The 21,719-nt window shown below is 39.5% G+C and overlaps 1 protein-coding gene across 1 annotated transcript in view; it reads right to left on the reverse strand.

The window, feature by feature from the left end:
- Positions 1-21,719, reverse strand: part of STAC (SH3 and cysteine rich domain) — a gene marked incomplete at both ends in the record, with an annotated part of 83,628 nt that overhangs the window by 9,848 nt on the left and 52,061 nt on the right. The window contains 8 exons of the mRNA XM_084281540.1: positions 2,752-2,889; positions 3,133-3,184; positions 6,605-6,693; positions 7,702-7,766; positions 11,652-11,724; positions 16,381-16,496; positions 18,053-18,134; positions 20,337-20,437. Coding sequence (XP_084137666.1) covers positions 2,752-2,889; positions 3,133-3,184; positions 6,605-6,693; positions 7,702-7,766; positions 11,652-11,724; positions 16,381-16,496; positions 18,053-18,134; positions 20,337-20,437 — 716 coding nt within the window. The remainder of the gene's footprint in view (positions 1-2,751; positions 2,890-3,132; positions 3,185-6,604; positions 6,694-7,701; positions 7,767-11,651; positions 11,725-16,380; positions 16,497-18,052; positions 18,135-20,336; positions 20,438-21,719) is intronic.

A 21,719-nucleotide genomic window follows, 5' to 3' on the forward strand; every position in this document is an offset into this window, starting at 1 on the left:
TATATTGTGCTCACGGGGCTCTGGACACTGTGCCCAGAGAAAGCAAAAAAGCTTGCTTATATCCCACACATATTTCCCAAATGGAAATGGAATATTTTTTTTTTTCCAGAAGTCCTATTCAGATGATTTTTTTAAAAACTTTCTATGCAACTTTCTATGCATTCCATGCTGTTCACCTCTCCTAGCAGGAGAAATAAATGATGGAAAAAGAAAGGACAGAAAATAAGAGAAGTGTCTGAAGAAAGAAGAAAGGAAAATTGTCTTTGGAAATATAACATAAATTTTTAAAGAACAAAATTCCCAGTAAAAATTATTATTATTATTTTTTTCCCCACAAGAATTGTTTTTCCACAGCAAAAGAAAAGTTGTTCTGCTAAAAAAAAAAAAAAAAAAAAAAAAAAAGACAATAAATTGTGCCATTCAGGAAATGATCTCTGAGGCAGGAACATGTCCTTCAGGCTGGGTCATGGAGTCCTTGTGCTCCTGCCTCCATGCTGCTGCTGCACACTGGTCCTGTGCAGGCTGCCAGCTCCCACTGGAGATTACTAGGGAGCCAAATCCCTTCATGGAGCTGCAGGGGGAGGCAAATGACTGTCTGGAACTCAACCCACTTAGAAATTACTCAAAATGTCTTTGAAGCCCTTTCAGTGTCCCCTCTTTGCATAATTTGTGTGAGGGTGGAGCAGGCTTTGTTGGCTCCACTCCTTTTGTCTCAGTGCTCTGCACTCAAATGCTGGTGCAGCCTGATCTTTGTCCCCTGTTTTACACCAAACATCTATTTCCTTTTCTTCCTCTGAAGCCTCTCCCACCGTGGAGCAAGAACATATTAGCACTTGCTTTCACCCTCAGCATTTTTATGGATTTGAGATAGATGGGGTTAAATAAGTTTGCTAAAAAAAGGAGGGAGTAGACAGACAGGATGGATTCATCCCCTTTTTGCCTCCCGCTCTACCACAGACAATAATTGACTCAAGATTGTGAGCTCCTTTGTAAACCTATTAAGAACTAGGGACAATCTGAAGCCCTTGTGTTCAGATGCAGCTGCCAGACCTTCCCACTTAAAAAATGTGGTCTTCTGAGAAATAAGGCAAGAAACTGTGCCCTTGCTGTCTGCAGAAGCAGCCACTCTGACAGAGAGAATATGGTACGTCCACTGACAAGGAAGGACTCAGACTGTGACCATTCCCTCATGCTGGCACACCAATTTCCACACTCATTTCCCCAAGCTTTGCCTTTGTGCTTGGTTTATACTAGAGCACAAAGGGTGCCAAACCTACAGTTCTGCTTTGGTAATGATTTTCCCTCTGTGTGTGTATATATAAACAATCAGAAGAAGAGCTGGGTTAAAAAAAGAAAGAAAATCAGGCACCTTATCTCTTTCTAGCAACTTCAGGGCTGCCAAATGTAATAAGTGCACAGGAGCATTTAAAATATATTCTGGTTATTGTATTGCTATGCCTTCCTTTAAAAGCTGCATACACCCAAGGACTGTTAGCACTTGTACGTTTTGCTATGCCACAAGGCAGCTGCAAAAGTACAAGTTAACCTTATCTACCCCTGTAGTGAAACATTACAGAGGTTCTGCATAAATAAAATTATGGTCCTGGAGTCCACTCTGGTTTTTGCTCTACTTATATTAAAATCAGTGGCTTTCCAGGCACTGTAAGGCAACCACCTTCTGGTAATGTGACATAAATCACCTGAGGAAAGGAAATGCCTAAAGAAGTGGAAGAAAGCTGGACTTGACAAGAAACAGTGAGAAAAAGCTGGCTTCCTGTTTCATCAAGGTGTTGTAGAACCTAGGCTGTACATGGCTGTTAGTCAGCAGTCCTCCTATTTACATGAGCTTATGCCCCAAACTTGACTGTCCCTTACTACATATTTTGAGCTATATTCTTCTCTCACTTTACCCCAGCCAGCATTTATTGCAGCATCACTAGACTTGACACTTGAACGTATTAAAAGTCCAGTAATAATTGTCTTTAAAGATGTACTTAGAGTCAGATCAAAGGCACACGACAGAATGGTGGCCGTAGGTTTTATGTTGTGAGCCCACCTAAAAAGCACAAAGTAGAAGCTGCTGAGAATTCAGCAGGATGAATGGACCCTGCAAATCTTCTCTGATTGTGGTGTACTATAATTCAGAGCAGCACTTGTAGTTTAGAATAAATTATGACTTGTACAGAGGATGTGTAAGTGGCATCACAAGCAATTAATGATTAGAGATATTTTGTAACCAGTGAGTAAGGGTTACATTTAAGATTCAGAAGTTTGTTCAGTGCTGTGTTAACTCTGCTCCTGCTGAAGCTGAAACAATGCACTGTGCTAAATATTTAGGTAAAGTAAGGTCTGGGGAGGGAGCTAATGTATTTTATTAGATTAGCTCTAATAGTGTGGAGAAAAGCAGACCATTTGTCAGGCCCTCAAGGTCTACTTCTAAGACTCTGTGTTTTCAAGCTGTTCTTCTGAGGTCAGCAGGTGAGTAACATGTAAAGCATCTTTATGAACAGCTGTGAGACTGAAAATTTAGGCCACAATAGGCAGGGAGTACGTGTTCACACAAGGCCAATGCTGCTCTTAGCTGGTTGCTAGACTATTACTCCATCAATAAAAAATCTTGAATATGTAGTTAAATTGCAATGAACAGTATCTGCTTGTGCTCAGTTTAGACAGCTTTCCCTCCGGTCACATCAGACTGCTGGATGCTCAAGTCTCATGGGAATCCAGCCCAGGGGATCCCCATGCAGTTACCTGGTTCTCTTTCAGAGTTATCTGTCCCTGCTCCTTGCAGCCAATGAATGTCCTGATACACCTGTAAATCTTCTCATCATGTTGCACTCTCTGAACAAAGTTAGCAGGAAAAAATCCAGTTCTGTCATCAATTTTTCCCTGTGGAGAAAACATATTGACAGAAGAACCTTATTAACACCTGGAGTTTTAATACAAGTTCAACATTGAAAATATATTATATATAAAAAATAATATATATATTTATATATAATTTATATTTGTTATATATAATTTATAATTTATATATATATATAATTTATATATAATATAATATATATATATATATTTTTTTTTTTTCCCTCTGGAAACAAGATACATAGATACAAAATAATTAGCACATACCTTCCACCAGTCTTCATTGGAGTCTTCCAGAAGAGTGATCATATCCCCTGGCCTGTAATTAGAAGAGGGAAAGTGGATTAAGATGACTCAATAGCTATGCTGCATCAGCTCCCACAATTAGCTTCTAATAGGGAGGCGGTCCTTCCTTGGTCATTTTATCTGAGCATTTACTGCAGGTAGACTCAACGAGGCAGCAAGGTTTTATTAAATCATATTCATAATGTAGGAAAAGAGTCTGTATAATGAGGCTAGATCTTTATTGGGAGACGACATCTTCTGTGAACTAGAATTTTTGTTTCCTGTTTAATAAGAAACTGTTTAAAATACAGTCTCTATTTGTTACAGGCATTGTCTTGTTATTTCAAGACATTTCCCATTGTTGGGACACACTACTTTATCATCTGTGTTTTCAAGCTGTGATTGCAGAAGAAAGGCAGCAGGAAAATATTTCTATTTAACTGACAAAGGCAATTAGTCAGCAGGAAATATAATTCTGCTCAGGAATGTCTTTTTGATTTGAATGGGACATATTTACCTTTATAATGCATGGTGCAGGGTTGTAATTGCTAAGTATCAACATCCAGCTGACTAGATCCAAAGCAGAGCTAGGAGAATAATTTGGCTGGAAATGCTGATAGTGAAATGTGCCAAGCTGATTTTTTACAGGTAGTTGAACAATTATTTGACCTCCTTCCCCTCACTGGTAGCACTTCATCAACGTTATTATGTAATTATAATAGTGCTGTGTTGTAGAAAATAAGTGGAAGCCCGTTTGCAAATGGATTAACCTCAGAAATCTGTCTGCTTGATAAGAGGTATCTCTTTGATCTTAAAAAAAAAATTAATGGTTGACCCCTAATTATTCAGCTTTCCTTGCACACCGTGTTAGGATTATTGTGTCACTGAGGTATCAGCAAAAGAGCTTGCATCACATCTGAAGTAAGTGATGAACAGAGGGTCCAGTTTAGTGGGCTCTCACAGAGTACACATAGAACATAGTCTTCTCCAGACGGAGGTGGGAGTAGCAGTGGACCTCTGGTCTACTTGCCCAACAGTTATCACTGCTGCTTATGAATGGAGAAACTGGCATTTAGTCTTTCCTCTAACACTGGGATCTGAACCAATATGTTCTGATTTCAAAGAAAGGTGTTAATCAATAGGGCAAGAGGGTGGGATTTTCCTCAATCCTTCCTCAGGAAGCTGTTCCACTGTGTTTGGAATAATTAGATGTTACTGCAGTGAGAAAGGAAGCTAGAGAAAAAGCATGACTTGGTACCCCCATGGTAAAAGATTTCGTCCATGGTAAAGGACATCCAAGTCCTTTATTCCAGTCAACATTTAATATAAAATACTTAGGTTTTGAATGAGCCCACTTCAAAACAAATAGGCTGTAATGTCACTGGTGCCCTTACACTGCACTGGGGAACATTTTCAAAGAGAAGGATTTAGGGAACTCCATCCTCCAAAAGCCTTCCAACCTTGCGGCTACAAGAAAAAATAAGAAACAAACAAACGAACAAACAAAAACACAACACAACAAAACAAAAAAACATCAAAAAAAATTCAGGCTGTCAGAGACAGAGGGCAACTAAACCTAAAGTTTTCCATGTCAGTGGTCTGAGCACTGAGATTTTACATGCAAGACCTGCAAAGTTTACTTTCTGATTGTTTTAGTACAAGACTAACATAGATGTATCTAATCTCCCCAGAAGGATTCACAAATAGAAGTCTCAGGTGAATCTATATTACTTTTACTGCCTAGACTTAGGCTGCTAAGTGCCTGAAAAGAGGTAACCTGCTTGGTGATTACTGCTGGTTGAAATGTCTCTCTGGCCTTATCCTTCTTCACAGCCCTGGACAAGTTGTTTGCTCAACATCAGTGCTCAGATTTCAGTAGGTGCCAAGGTAGATGTTCATCACTTCAGAGTCTGAAACACAGGGGTTGCATGTCTGCAGGACTTGCTCTAGGCATTGTAAAATAAGTCTCTCTCTTAGAATAAACTTATTATTGGGATATCCCATTTTACTTATGCCACAGTTTTGGAAAACTATGCTGGCTGCTCCTGCTGTTGAAAAAGAAATTACAGCTGTGTCAAATACTAATTACTGATGTCACCAGGGCTGGTGCCTCTCAGCTGCAGCAGTCTGCCACCCATTGCATCCCCTCTGACATGAGCTCAGACTTCCAGAAATCTCCCCTAACTCTTCATCCCAGCTCAGTTCCTTCCCCTCCTAGTTCTTGTCATTCTGTTAGGCAGGATCAGTGTCCAACTGGTCCCTGACTTGGGGTCCCAGGACAGGGCGCGTCAGTCTTAACAGTGCTGCTATGCTGAACCCATCTCATGTGGGTTAACTCAACTATGTTAAATAAAAAGTCATTCAAACAACCTGAATCCTGCCTGGCTCTGCAGTCACCAAACAGCATTTTGGTGCTATTGGCAGCATGTATGTAATAGTGTTAATCCATCCATTACTAATTTATGGCCATGGAACAAACAACATTGGTGTAGCCAAATGACACAAGTCCAAATTGAGACTGGTGTCTCAGTGGAAGGATTGTCATGTCTAAAGAAATGCTAACAAAACAGACTGATAGGGAAGCTCGTTATTTATGCCTTACATCCCACCCATTCTTTCCAGAGCAATGAGAAGCTGCAGCTGGGAACACCAAAAAGGCTTTCTGTGAAGGAGGTGCTGACAACAGGGACATTTCTCTGGCAACTTCCTACATTCTGTGGCATGTGCATGCTTATTTTTATGCAGGGGATGCCTTGAAGAGAGTTGACACATTTAAAGTCAACAGCTCTAGCAAGGTCCTGCAAAATGTGAGGAGCATGAGTCAAGCTAATTGTACCCAAAGGAAAGATGGCCTTACACTTCAGGGGGTTTGGATTACACCTTGCAGCAACTGATGCAGAACTGAGGCAGGAAGTGTTAAAAATGATAATTAACAAGGTTATTTTGCAAAGCTTAGAATGCATCTTTCTGGTGAAAACATTGCCATCCAGCAGCTGGACATCATTTTTTTTAATTTATTTTTTTCTCAGATATAATATGAATATGAGGGAAAATTAAATAGGAGTATTAAAATGTTCAGCATTAGCATGAGAGCTGGTGAGGAATTCCTAGTTGAAAACTTCTGTTTGAAAAAAAAAAAAAAAATAGGCAACTGAAAACTGAATGTTTTCTAGCTGAAAGCCATCTTCCTCCTGAAGTGATGTAGGTGTCCTTGAAACATTTTATCTGTTGTGTCCTTGCCAAAAAATTGGTTGCCAGCTTTGTTTCTATGAGAATGTGAGTGGTTTCTATGAGTGGATACCTATATTAAAAAAATGTCTAGAACAAATGTCAGAATAAATTCTCCCTTCTGCCAAACACCCTTTCTCCCCTATCACCTCCCTAAGTCATATGTAACCATATAAGTATCAGTTTGCTTGGGTCAAATCAACTAATAAATATTTTGGGACTTTACCTCATCTCTAAGTCTTCATTTTCTTGTGGTACAAATTTGTACAAGGCAACATAAGTGTTCATTTGTAGCGTGCTTTTATAAAATGGTCCCTTTAAGAAAAAAGATAAAGAGAAAATGTAAATATCTGTCCTTTACAGAGTTAGAAATGAGGTGCAACATGTACCGATATCTGGAGCTTATTGATTTGTAGGAAAACTCAGGAATTTGGTTGCCTTTGTCACAGTGAGGAACCAGAGCCTGGTCTTCCAAGAGATGAGACAGAATCTCATTGCTTTCACATCTTGGAGGACTGTCACCCAGAAACACCGTTAGCCACTAAGGCCATAAATGTCTTCATGTATGTGACACAAGATTCTTTGAACACCAAAATCCAATTTCAGGCTTCCAGAGGAGACAAGCAGAAATCTGAACAAGTTGGTCTTTTGGTCAAGCTCTTAAAAATCAGTCTGTCTTTTGCTCTCTGTTAATGTATGAATGTTGCAAGTCCAGTAATATATTACTGGCATTTTATGATGTGTCTATTATACAGTCCTCATTATGGATGAGCTAGAGCTGTACAGTGCATAGCTCCAATGAGCAGAGAGGGAAAATCACTTTCTTAAACAGAAAGCTGTTTGCACTGAGCTTCCCATGGAGAAGACTTTCTCACCTCCTCTTCTCCACTGGAAATCTGGAGGGGGAAAAAAAAAAAAAAAGTACCTAAAACAAAGTCCAGGTAATTTTTCAGATTGTGTCAGGCCTGTGATTTTTATGTTACTGCAGTTTCGTTGTTATGACATGGCCTCCACAGTGGATTTTTTGTGTTCACAATGTCAATTTGTAATAAACAGAAGAAAGAACACAAAAGGCTCCATAATGGGTCAACCAAAGAGGCATCCAATCTAGTATACTGCTTCCAACTGTGGTCAGTAGCCCAGAAATGTTTTATGTGACAATGTAATTATGTGACAGTCAGATACTGACGCTTCCCCATAATAGTGCCCCAGCAGTTGTACTACAGTTCCACAGTCTAAGGTAAATTCACAGCTGTCTGTAAAAATAACCTTTATATATGTCTTCCCATTCCCATTGCATTCTCAGAAAAATTTTGCCCATACCGGGGAATGTATATTTTTTGGTTCTTCTCCAAAGTGTTCTGTGCCATTTTCAGAATATGTAAACACTGAAATAAAGCAAACATATGACATTTTAGGAATAGGTTAAGGCTCTTCACCTTGTCAGAACCAGCTTAGTTTTGTTAAACTCTTCCTTCCCCCCCCTTACTTTCCATGATCCCCTGTGCTCTCTTCTGAACCTTTTTATACCCCCAACAAAACCAGGTATCCCACTAACCTTGGCTCATGGCTCAAAACAATCTCTTTCCTGAACAATTTACAATCATAATAAATAAGCCATTTTTATCAGATGAATATGCATAGGTACAGCATAGAACCTAAGCCCCCCAGTTGCATTGCTACTTAAAGCCCTGCAGCCTTTTCTTCACACTCAATGCTGTATTTTCATGTTTAGGACCAGCAGGATTTCCATTTAAAAGCAACTGCAAAATCTGATGACCATACATGAGTGATACTGAGGGAAGTTTGTAGCCAACCCTGCTTCTGGACCCTCTGTCCCTGAATGTTTGAGAGGCATTGCCCTCTCTCCCCAGTAGACCCTGCCTGGGGACACTAAATACGCCGCCTCTCCCTCTGATTTCATAGGGGTACTTGATGTGTCTTTAAGTCGAGATGGGTTATATGAGATACAGGCCTGTATGTTTGGAAATTTGCTTCTAAGTTATTAAATCAGAAACTTATGGAATAAGACATGGAGGCAGCATCTAACAGTACCTGATACTAATCAGTTACGCTGTATTCGTAATTGCTTTGTGAGCTGACAGATGCCTGTCTTCACTTATGTCCCTGGAAACACCACAGTGGCTTTATTACATTCATTGAATCCCCCTTCACATTTGAAAAATGACTTGGTGTTTTCTGGATAAAGTCTGAATATTATTTTAATAGCTGGAGTCTTTGAGCAGCTAGTACCATCAGCTTCTCCTCCCACCATTTATACCTGCAGGTGTTTCAAGCAGAAGCTGTATTTTGTAGTCTCTAACAACATTTTGCAAATCTCAGAAACAGTAATAAGGACCAGGCTTATTGCTTGAGTTTATTTTCTTTTTGTTTTGCTGTCATATTGCTTCATGTATTCAGAGAAAATAAGTGGCTCACTGTGCACTTCACCAGGTCTGGTCACAGAAGGACACTGACCCTGCACACTGTCACCGTCACCAGAAGGGTGAACCTTATGAAAAAAAAGAAGAAAAAAAACAAAAAACCAAACCAAACCAAACCAAAAAAAACCACCCCAAACAAACAAACAAACAAAAACAAAAACAAAAAACAACAACAACAAAAAAACACTTTGCAAAATCTTCTAGCAGAGAAGTATACGGGTAGCTGGCATGTGTATAAAGGGATATAAAGTGCGCACTGGCAGTGTTTAAATCCTACTCAAATTTCTATGCCTTTTTAATTTTTTTTAATCATTATTTTTCTTTTGGTAGAGGAAAAAGAGATAGGAAAGCAAATTGAACAAGTCCTGGTAAATGAGTTGAGTAACCAGGAGCACTTTGGATTTGCAGAAAGTCTTTCATCAGGGTAAGTGGAAGTACTGCAGCACAGCAGCATGTTCAGGGTAATTTCTGCTCAGTGACAGAAAATAAAGCCTGGTTACTAACATGTCTTGTGAGCCGTGGTGCTGACCCAGGTGGTGGGGAGGGGTCATGGACCATATCCTTGTGTATACAGAGAAGTGCCCGCCAAACCTGGCTTTGCCAGGAAGAAGTCTCACATTTCCTGAAATCCCTGTTGATAACAGGCTCATACACACAATTTAAAGTACATTTTGGCCTGTGGAACTTCTGTTACAGTTGGCAATTCACAGTAATGATGGAGTGTAACTGGCTTAGAGGAGGCTGAAGGGCTGGAAATTAAGAATGTCATCTTACAGTTGTAAACTAGATAGCTTTGTTGTATAGTTTGTGTGCCAGGGCCTGAAAGACACCATCTTCCCTTGAAGTTACTGTCATATGTCTACAGGATTGATTACATTGCCATGCATGTGCTGAGTCCTTTTTGCTGTTCGCTGTTCTCATTGTTCCCATTAAACAAAGAGACTCAAATGTGCATATTCCTAAAATCTTATTTCCAGAAGTCAGCTTTTTTTTTTTTTTTTTTGAAAGAAAAGAAGTGGAATGGACCTGATTCATCAAGGCATTAATGTGGAACCATCTGCTAAAGAGGCAGTGGACAACTGAGGAAAAAGGAGTGGGAATCACCCTGTAGCAATATTCTGAATTTACTTTGTTAAATTTTTAATCTCTGTTTAGCTCATGGTCTCTGGATATTGGAAGGAGGCACTTGAATCTGAAAGGCATACAGCTATGTAATTCATGTCTCCACAAAACAGAAATCCACCTATTTTCATATTTGTTTGCCCTAGCAGCAGAAGACCAAAAAAAAACCAACCAACCAACCAACCAACCAAACAAAAACATTTCCATAGTTTGTGCAAATAGTGCAGGCAGTTTATTAAAAATCTACCAAGGGAAAATTTTTGGAGTGACTTATGCATAATTTATACCCTGAGCCTCTGAAGGATGGACTGTAAAAAGCCAGTAGTGATCAAAGGAATTGTTAATGTGCCACGGAAGTTATTTGGAGGTTTGACACATGCTTGGTTTTTAAACTAATCTCTTGGAGTAAGTTCCTTGAATGCCTCTCAGTGCATTAAGAGAAGGCAGATCTCTCAGAAAAAAGTATCTTTGGATTTCAGAAATGAAACTCCTGTTCAACAATGAAAAAAAAAGTTATCTGGAAACTCAGACAGGGCCAAATTAATCTCAGGTGGGCAGGATTACAAAGTGTGAAGCAGTATGAATTCTTTATCTTTAACCAGGTCAGAAAAACTTACACTTGTGAGATGGAAAAGCTAAATAAATTTTCAGAAGAGAAAAGATAATGTGGATGGGATGTTTACAGAATGAAAGGGAGGAAATGACTGAACACAGTGAAGAGAAGTGATGGCACCATGTGGAAAGTAAAGGAATGAGGAGGTGGTAGCATAAAGGGGGAATAGACAGCTAAAGCTGGCATTTCACCTACGTATATTACCAGCTGCACTTAAGGATCATGGGGGTCTAACAGAAAAAACCTACGCTCACTGTGATTTATTTTTGTAGCGTACATCTCATGTGAGATTCAGCAAAGTAGACTCCTTGTGCTATTAGAAAAGATTCGATAGAAGTGCTTCAAACCTGTTTGTACTTATTGCTTCCCTCACCATGCACCTTACCATTCAAGAAGAGGGTCACGAACACTACCCCGCAGTGTCTGAGATTTCACCCCTAACTCTTAAAAATCCCATCATATCATTGCAGTAAAAACATTATGCTCACTGCAAAGTAGACAAAGGAGTTGGCTACTAATATTACTGGGGCACATACTGTCGTACTGAGAAGCTGCAATTATAATCAGGATTCATTGTGATGGATATTTTATAGACATATGGATATTATATGATTCATTTCCTACCCCAATAAGATTATGTTATATAGAGATATGTAGACAAGTTAGACTTATAGAAAAAGAAAAAAATAAGGTTTATTTTTTTCCCCTTTATCAATGTGTAACTGAAGCTTTTAAAGTGATTACAGCAATGTTCATGAAGCACAGGAGACAAGGAATGGACCTGAACCTTGTCTCATGTCAGGACACAATAAATTAAGAAAACCAGTGGCTTGGATCTCATCTAACATTCAAAACAAATCCCTTAAATTCTTTCACCAACTACTCGTGCCACCCACTTCCCCCTTCTAAAACCAGAATAGTGCTGAAACATAGATATTCTATAAAAAAAAACATCCAAAACAGGTTGCACACATGTCTGCATAAGGCCAATACACCTGAAGATGCTATCCAGGAGTTGGACTTGATGATTGTTATGGGCCCCTTCTAACTCAGGATATTCTATGATTCTATGATCCTGGCCTGGGAGCACTCACCACTGTTGCTGCGTTTCCTGCTTATGTCAAGGCTGCTGTCGGCTTCCTCAGGAACTTCTGCCAGGTCAGCTGTCTGCAGGGACAGAAAGAGGAAATGAGATGGGAAAAGCCAGAAAAAACAAGTGTCAAGGTGAACTAGGACCACACATGAGCCTTTGGGAAATGCAGCATTTGGGCGCTATCAGAGGAGAGCAAGACAACCTGATGGGTTTGCACAAAACATTTTATCTGGTGGTACACAACAAATACCCTACTCCACAGGAAGTAGTAAAAGCCCAGAAAGAACTCCAAAACAGATTTCCAGCCTGGAGTAAAAAACTTTTTCAGTGAAAAGTGAAGTGAAAGTTAAGGAAAAAATGACTATATGCTAAAAAATGTAGTTGTCTTTATATAATAGAAGGGATTTTGTGGAATTTGTAGATGATGCAGGTTTTCCAAAAAGCTGTCTACAGAAGAAACTGGCTATTAATTGAAACTATCGACTATCAAATTATTAACCTTAAATATTTTTTTTTCAGTAAAATAACTGTAGCATAAGTGTGATTTTAATTCTGTTAACATGTTTTGAAAGAAGGAGCTGGAGAGTGATGGAGCTGGTGAAGTCAGTTTTGAAATATCTGCCTTTTTCTTTTTCTGACTGTATAAAAAGAAACTTTTTATATAGTCATCTGATTGGTATAGTTAGAGACAAATTAAACCAAAATATTGTTGTTAGAATTACTATGATTTCTGATGTGTACAATATTAATGCCAATTGCTATTAGGGACCCATTGTTCTAGGATATAGGGAAATATGGGATGACAAAATCCCAAGCGTTGGCTTCTCCATGTATAGCCTGAGAGGAACCACAAGCTACTCCAAACAACTCTGTTCGAATCTGACCTTACAGAGCTTCAGTTTCTGAACTCTACCCCCATGACTTCTTTTGGGTAAAACATCTTTTATAACTATACTAAAAAACAAACAAACAAAACTTTACACTGAAGAGTGAGACAATGTTCCCAGTATGAAAAACTGCAAGTCCTTATATGCTCCTAAGCTTTATTTATTTCTTGTTAACAGGATTTTAAGTTAAATCCTTCCACGTGTCTTAATTATTCTATGACACTCTAGAATTACACTGTATACACAACTCTATTCAGTGATTTGTAGACCTTTGCCTGAATTTCAGGAAGAAAAGCCAAATGAGAAACATTCATTGCCTTTGTTCAGGGAGCAAAAATCAGAATTGCTTTGCAGCCTTTTATATTATGTTTTCCTTTCATTAATGCTGACAACAAATATTTTTTTTTAGAAAGTACTTTAGCAGTTTAGTATATTTCCTGTAAATTTATTTCCAGTATCAAGACCTTTCCTAGCTACTTCTCAACCCAAGTATACTGATGAATGAAAGAGTTAAGAGTAGATTTATGCCACAGGCATCCTGTGATTATCCTGTTTCCCTTGCTGTTTTTCACAGCCTTATATTTTACTGCTCTGTTAAGCATCGTTTTTAGACTCAACCTTTTGGACCAGGCCTTGCTTGTCTTGCACCTTGCACAAATGGGTCACCCCTGGATAAGAAGGCACTGCAATAGAGATGATAACAAGGAGTCAATATAGAACATATCTAGGGATTTCTAATCACTGTGTGGGAAAGGGAAAGACTGTTTTTGTTGAAACAGTAAGTACCGGCTACTTTTCAGTTCATTGCTATGGCATGTTCCTCAGTCTTCTTAGACTAGCATCAAAATTGTTAATTAGCTTCATACTTTGTTGGGTACTACTGCATGTGGGATATGCAGTGACTGTCTTTTCAACATATATATCATCTGAAACCTCAGGCATGCCAAAGGACTAACTCAGTTAAGAGTTATATGACAAAGGGTCTAATAGAAATCACAGAGGTACAAAGCTGCTTTTGAGAGGAGCTGATCCCCCAAACACTAACAAGAACTGGAATCACATTTACATCACCTCAAGTGACTTTATAAATGTGGGTTGCAGAAACACATTTTGAAGGAAGCAGTAAGTACTAAATCTGGAACATATGGCTACTTTCTTTTACAGGAAGTGCAGAATCTGGGCTGAAAATCATAGTGGGTGCATCCACACTGCTTAGTTGTGTTAAAAATACCTTGGCTAATTCAGAACAAGACAGTATCTCTACACTGCACAGGCATGAGCTGCAATCCTGGAAGCTGTAGAGGCAAATCCCAGCTCCTGGCCTTTTAACTAGCCTTGACAGGTGCAGCTATACTGCTGTGACCATGAGCTAGCCCTTTGCTGGCTTGGACACACCTGCAAGGTGCAGTACGTTCCCAGATGTCACCATATCCCTCGTGTCCACAGTTTGGTCCCACAGCAGAACCCCAAAGCAGTCCCCAGCTCCCAGGACTGGGGCATGGATGAGCCACAAAGGCCCAGTGATGCTGTGAGCCTCACAGCTGCATTGCTGCTTCTGTTTTCCAAGGAGTAGAGCAGCACAGAGTTGAGGAAGTACTGGGGAAGGATTTTAGTCCCTATGTGTTGTTAACTGCACAGACAGTTAGCATGCATACTCCAGTGCATTTTTACCTGGGCTCTAAGGGCTCTGCGTCACTCTCTGCTCTGGATACTGGTCAGTGCCTGCTCCTTGGTGACACATAATGGCTGTGAAGCTCTATGGCCCCATCGTTTTGGATAGGATTGGGTCTGCCCCTGGTTTTTATCCTTGACTTAATCCACAGGCTTGCACTGGCAGAATGTATGGTTTCACATGTCTGTTTATTCACGGAATCACAGAACTGTAGGGGTTGGAAGGGACTTCTAAAGATCATCGGGTCCAACCCCCCTGCCAAAGCAGGTTCCTCAGAGCAGGCTGCCCAGGTAGGCGTCCAGACAGGCCTTGAATATCTCCACAGAAGGAGACTCCACAACCTCCCTAGGCAGCCTGTTCCAATGCTCCATCATCCTCACCGTGAAGAAGTTCTTTCGCATGTCAGTGCGGAACTTCCTGTGTTCTAACTTGCAGCCATTGCCCTTTGTCCTATCCCCACAAACCACTGAGAAGAGGTTGGCTACATCCTTCTGTCCCCGACCCCTCAGATATTTATATACACTGAGGAGATCCCCTCTCAGTCTTCTCTTCTCCAGGCTGATTCAGTTCTCTGTGTTCTCTATTTTCTGTATGCTGACACGTTTTTTATTCTCTTTCAGCCTCAATACCCTGTAGAAATTCCCACAATAAACCTGTGTTCCTCATTCTACACCCACACCCCACCTAGTTAAGATCAGCTCTCTAGGGAAAGCTGACACAGCATTCATGATTTCTTTGCATGAGTATTCATATATATTATAAATATCATATATATATCATATATATATTATTCACATATTATATTCATAATTCAATGCTTTATTTATTTATAATGCAATAATTACATTTGTAGAACCTCTGTTTCAAAGTAAATGAAATAATTGAAAGTAAGAACTGTAACCACAATATGACAGGTGGTAGAATCACTTTTTTTTTTTAAAGAAAAAAAAAAAAGAATGAAAATTACCAAGTTCCTTTTAAGGCACATACAAGAGTATATGAAGGACATATCCCTCAATAACCCCCTTGCAGATTACACTTGGTTCTTGTGTAAATTTGTCTGCTTTCTTTCCCATCTGAGACAATTCCAAGTCTGTTTAGAGGTCACCTATACCATCTGAAATTACAGTTCAGTCATGTGAGTGAGCATATGTTTGAGTCCTAGGAAAACATTTAACCAAACATAAATAGAATTAAGGACAAGTTTAAATTAAACATTAAGTATTCATTCTGAGGGTTGCAGACCAACTCTCATGGTGCCTCCATGCATGCCATCTTTTTTTTTTTTTTTCCTGAGGTAAGTGCAGGAAAGATTGTCAGATGGCATGGGTCTAATTTTTAGACATGACAATCAGCTTCAATCTGCAGTGCATTCAGTTGTAATTGGTTTTTGAGGGGTGAGAAGAATCTCTCGGGAAAAGAAAGACATTACAAGACATTACCTTACACAAATGCTTAAGTGGTATTACTGAACTAGGTAAGGATTTAGTACAGTCAGGACTAAGGGAACTCTCTTTTCCCTTGTCCTCCTTTTCCACCCTCTTGCCATAGTCCTGAAGAAAGTGACTTTCATGACAAGGGAGAATGAATGACAAAGATTAACTTTAATGTGAAAGTCTCTTACTGGGATATAACAAACTGAGAACACCTGCCAGCATTTGGGATTTGGAGAGAGGAGCCCAACCCTGTGATGCCACCCTTGAGAATACAATGGAGAAGGAAGAAGGTGTATTTCTAAATCTAGGCTCTGATGACTTCAAACCCAACACTGTCATTTGTGTGAAGGGTAAATGTCCACTATCAGCAACAGGCAAGATGTGTTCAGTCTGGGATCACAGTTAAATATTCCTGTTCCGCTTTTCCACAGATACGCAAAAATAAAGAATATAATTTCCTTTTCCAATCTGATAGGAGAACATTATTCACTTAATTTGTACTTTATTCTTTTTCTCAAGAGTCATCAAAAAGATACTTAAAACCTGAGTTTATAAAAATAAAGTGTTTTCTTGTCTCATTTCAGGAGCTGGGAATGAGCTTTTATGTATTTATTATTATTATTATTATTTTTTCAGCTTGAAATGCAAGTTTTGTGAACTCCAGTACCAGCTCCTGTGAATCAATGTGTGTTGCTCCTCTAAAGAGAAAATGGAACAAAGGTGTGGGATACTTACAGAATTCCTGTTGGGAGAGTCAGACCCACTGCCAGAACTGCCCTTCTTAGTTTTCTGAGCCAAGGAAGTCCCAAAGCGGAGAGTTTCGTACACAGGATCAACTTTATTGCCACAGGCTGCAACAGAAGGAGCAAAACACGCATCAGTCCCTGAAACGTATTTCTGGCTGTGTTCCTGCTCCACTTGGAGAAACATCTGCTTGTACCGACATGTTGGGATGTATGTTTAGAAATACAAGTTGAGAGACTATCCAGATAAAAAGCGCTTGAATAACTTAGTGGAACCGTCTTTTGCTAGCAATTTTTTTGCTGCCTTTCTGCTCACATAAAGATCATCCTTCCCTCATACAGATTCTTTGAATCCCTGTCATGAGAAAACCATGACAGAGCATCTGGGTGGTGTGCGTGGGCCATCATCTTTATGCCATTAACCCTCATAGTGCTGCTACTGCGATAACATGGATAAGCAAGATGACCTAGATCTTCCTGGAGAGATGTTGATCTCCCCAATGTGGGACAAACAGGGGTCTGGGGGCAGTCATCAGAAAGTACTCACAGTTAGGAATTTGCTCCAGGTTGCTGAGCACAGTCTAGGGGTAGCCAGAAAGCCCACTACCCCCACGGGTGTGTCTGATCATTTCTCATTCCCATTCTTCCTCTTAGCTAGTCCTAAAATACTCTCCCATGGCAGAGAAATGGGTGTCTTCAATTGGCATGAATGGATCCAGATGAAACCCTTTTATATTTACTGCATTATTAGACCTCAGCCTCCTTTGTTATACAGGGCAGTAAACACTTAGCATACAGTACCTTAGCATTACTGTATAAAAGGAAGAAAATTTTGCCAAAGTACTGAAAAAAATACATGGAATTTTGATTTTTGATGAGAAAAAAGCACACCTCATTTTTTAGTAAAAAAAAGTCATTTTCTCAAAATGTTTCAACTATTTTTGACAAAAATGACAGACGTTTTTTAGAAAGAGATACTTAAATGAAATTAATTTAATTGACTTTTTTTTTTTTTTAATCATTGAAAAAAAACAAAATGCCATTTTAATAAACTCCTATTTTTGGCATTCATCTTTTTATACTGCCAGGCTTGCTTGGTCATAGTACTTGTGGAAAGGCATATTATCCGGAACCAACTGAGCTTCTCCATTTCAAAATTTTCCCTTTCAATTATTACAGTGAACAAAATATGGTCTTTTAGATACTTGGGAAAAGTGTAGAAACATTCAATAAGGAAAAAAAAGAAAGTAAGAAAGGTGGGTGAGAAAGAACAGGAACCTAGCAAGAGCCAGACCAGTGATGCAAATGCCTCTCACTGTTTTGATGTCTGTCTCTCACCTGGGTCTTCCCAGCTCAGACCTTCACCTCAGTATTCTACTGTCACCTCTCTTCTAAGTTTCTACCTTGAGATCAGGTGGCTATTATTATAAACAAGATTATTGCTAAGAGGTTATGTGTAGGGGGTTTTGAGTGAAATGCGCAATAAACACACCCCTTCCAGCTTTGTATCTTTGAAGTGGTCCTTTCCTGAGATGGCAAAAGGACATCCAGTCACTGAAAGGAGCTGGAAGGCTGCTGAGGGCAAATACCGTGCTGGAAGTCTGCTGCTGCTGTTGCAGAGCACTGCCAAAGGGAGACAGAATGGAAAAGCAATCAAAACCTACCAATAGGCATCACTTCTTTGATGCAGCCAAACTGTTCATGAATGAGTAGTGGTGAGCTGTAGTACCGTCGAAATCCCTTTGGCTGGAGGGAGAGAAAACAAAAACATATGAAGTGCATTGCTACCATGATTGACATAATAGAAATAAACTCAGCTCTTTGTCTAGTGGCATAACAGAGAGGATTTTTCTTCTGTGAAGTGTGGCAAGGATGGAAATTTGCCTCCTGTTGTTGAGTCACTGCGGGGTGCAGAGATCAGGGATTTATTTGATTTTTTTTTTTCTCCTGGAAAAGAATAATTTCCAGTATTTATGTGGAAGAAGGATGGGCTCATTTCCAGCCTCCTCTTTTCCTTTGTCTTACACATAAGCAGCACTAATTAATTGCAGCAGAAGTGCTGAATCATTAGATGTTCTGGGAAGCTCTGTGTTCACCTCTCCCTTTCTTCTTATGTGAAGTGAATTTGCATTGATTTGCATTTGCTAAACAAGCATCTATCCTTCCCCACCTTGTCTCCAAATATCCATGTTCTCAAGTAAAAAAGTTGTGAAACCCAAGAAATATAGAGCAATTCTGTGTATTTTTTTAAAGCTTGCTGCTGACTGACCACAGCTTCCACTGCTTTTTTTTTTTTTGTCTAGCAAGGTCAAAAAATTCCCCAAGTCAATACCAGATGTCCCCTAAATGTCTGTTTGTAGAGAAATGCACTATAACAACTCAGGCTATACCACTGAAGAATACCACAGTATTGTCAATGAGGTTGTCCTATATCACTCTAAAGACCATTCTTAGAAGATTAAATATTTTCTGTTAATTTTCTATCTACCATCTCAGGTTGTAAATATCTCAAGTAAAGGCTGAGTACCCAAAATGAAGGTGCTAACACCTAAGTCTTTGGAAATACCTTTCAAGGCACTAGAGATTCACAAAAGGATTTTCAGACCTCTGATTTTTGCAGGCCTTTAGAACCTCTAGCCACACCGAGAAGTGGAAAAGCCTCCCGAGGATATGCATATTTTCTGTATCCTATATTCAATATATATTAAAAAACAAACAAACAAACAAAACAAAACAACAACAACAACAACAAACAAACAAAAACCAGAACTAGTTCTTTCACTAATGAACTGCAGTATGGATTATGAAGGAATGAGGGGACTGATATATATGGTTTCTTATAAGAATAAATTCCAATTCCCCAGCCTCAGTTTGGCCCCAAACAAACCAAATTCAGACACCACATGAACTCATAAAACTCCCACGACTTCGCTGGACTTCCTTCTGCTATAAATTTTGCCTCTTGTTTTCTGTTTTTGTAAACTAGTGACCACAACAGTTGAGGCTGGGATCAAGCAATGTGTGAAACAATTAGTGTGACTTAATATTTGGCTTGTCCCAGGCCTGCAAGAGGGTAATTCAGCTCTTCACAGATCAACTTCTTGTACCAGAAAGACTCACACTAGGGCTATGGTTATGCTTTAAATGTATCAAGATTTGCTTCAGGAGTACAAACAATGATAGCACTCACTAAATATACTTGGAGAGAAAAGATCTTTCCAGAGAGAGGTGGGTTTTCTGGCCCTTTTGAAGCCAATGCTTGCCTTTTTCCTCATGTAACATATAAGGTTCTTTGTTTTTAGCTTAGATTTGTCGTAAGTGCCTTCAGTTGTCACATGTTTGCAACAGAACTGAAAACATCTGAAACAGGAATATTTGTACCTATTCTCCGTATTCCAAATAGTCATTTTCCCAAGTGTTTTTTCTTTTTTCCCCAGAAGTAACCAAAAGAACCATTTTCCCATAAAAAAGTCACCAAGTTAAGTTAGAATAATCTCAAATACAGTATCCTGCCTTTGCCAGTAATGAGAACCTGCTGCTCAGAAGGTGACCAAGGCACTAAGGTGCTGTGTCCATACGGGGCAGGTCTCCTCTCCTACTGGGAGATTGCTTCAAGCTCTGTACTGCGAAATCTCCTTCAGTTTTTTTTTTTTTTTTTAAAGATGAATTATGATTTTTCTTCAAGCCCTAACAGTGGAAAAAAACAATAAAACATAACTGAAGGCTTTTTCTTTTGTTAAACTCCGCCAAAATATTTGACTAATATGTAGCTTTTCCTGTAGAAATTTCAACTACAGAAAGTACAGTTTAAATCATAGGAATTAATTCTGATATGTAGCTAGGTTTGGATTATGTTGTTATATTTTCAAGTAAATGCTAGCCTGGCGGTCTGACATACAAAGTAAGGTGTCCCCCACACACACTTGCTGCCCTGGGCTGCTCACTTACCAGCTTGCCCATGCAACGCTGTTGTCCAATACTGTCTGCACACTTGTGGTGGATGCTCATCTTACAAGCTTTACAGCGCAGTCCATGTTTAGCGTTTGTCCCTGTGAAATGCAAGGAAATAATTAAATTAGGCAAAATCAATAGTTTCCATGCACTAAACAAATTTCCATGCATTTAATGAATGACCAGAAAGAGCTGATGGGTAGGTCAGCAGTGTAAATACTGATGGCAAACTTTACCTTGCCTATTTTTTTTGTACGCATATATATATGCATTTTCTTTACATCCTCTTCAATTTAGGCATTTCTTCCCTAGGCTCTTTCTCAAGCTAATGCTGCCTTCAGATATATATATAGAATTATGCTCTATTGTGTGATAGTTCTGTTAGTGATGTCTCATCCTTATGAACATCAAGCAAAATTCCTTTACTATTTCATAAGTGTTTGGCATGGGAGCTGTGTATGGCTGAGTGAGCTACCAGAGGACCATCCAGGCTCAGAAGCTGTCCTTGGGAGCCAAGCCATCAGCAGAGGGACAGATTTCACGGGTAAGAGGTAGCTCCAGATGTGCATGAAAGGGGCTGAGACATCTTGCTTAGTGTTACCCTCCCATCCACCTAGGGGCTGCAGCTCTTGCTTCCCCAGGCCAGTGCTCAGGGACATGCAGAAATTGCTCCCTGCCCCTTGCATAGCCCTGAGCTGGGCAGCAAGGATGTTATGGACCTTTCCTTGGTGTCCCTCAATGACAGTGAAAAAATCTAGTCCCACAGTTTGGGGAGCTCCAGCAGAAATTTTGCTGTACAGAAGTAGACTTCTCCTTGTTGGGCAATAGTTATTCTGCATTATCTTCAATGTGGACCTACTCTTAAATATCAGAGCTGAATCTGTGCTTCCAGGTAGGAGCAGTCACTCTTATTCATACACCTGTAAGACTTTCTGAACTATGCAGTATCAGTTAGGCTGCAGCAACTATTTTCCTCCTGCCATGGGACTGTATAAGTAGGATGAATAAACAGTATGTCAGTTCATTATCCTCTACAGTGAGAGTGAACTATGTAGTAAAACAAACAAACAAACAAACAAACAAACAAAAACAACAATCAAACAGAAGCAAACCAAAAAAATCTCTTGACATTTTAACAAGCCCTCCTTAGTCAGCTACGATAGGAATATTAGTCAGAGGAGTCAGAAGATCCCACATCTGAAAGTACTCATGTAGCTCTTGGTTATTTGAGTAGTTAGCACCATGTACACACTGCTGACTTCACTCAGTTAAATGCTACTTCTGAAAGAAGCATTTCAGGGAAAGATGCATCAAAATAGTGTCAAAAAGATGAGCCTTGATAGGACCGCTTTCAGGGGAGGATGTCCCTGAAGTAGACAC

This window comes from Netta rufina, assembly GCF_964035555.1.
Source record: "Netta rufina genome assembly, chromosome: 2".
Lineage (NCBI taxonomy): Eukaryota > Metazoa > Chordata > Aves > Anseriformes > Anatidae > Netta > Netta rufina.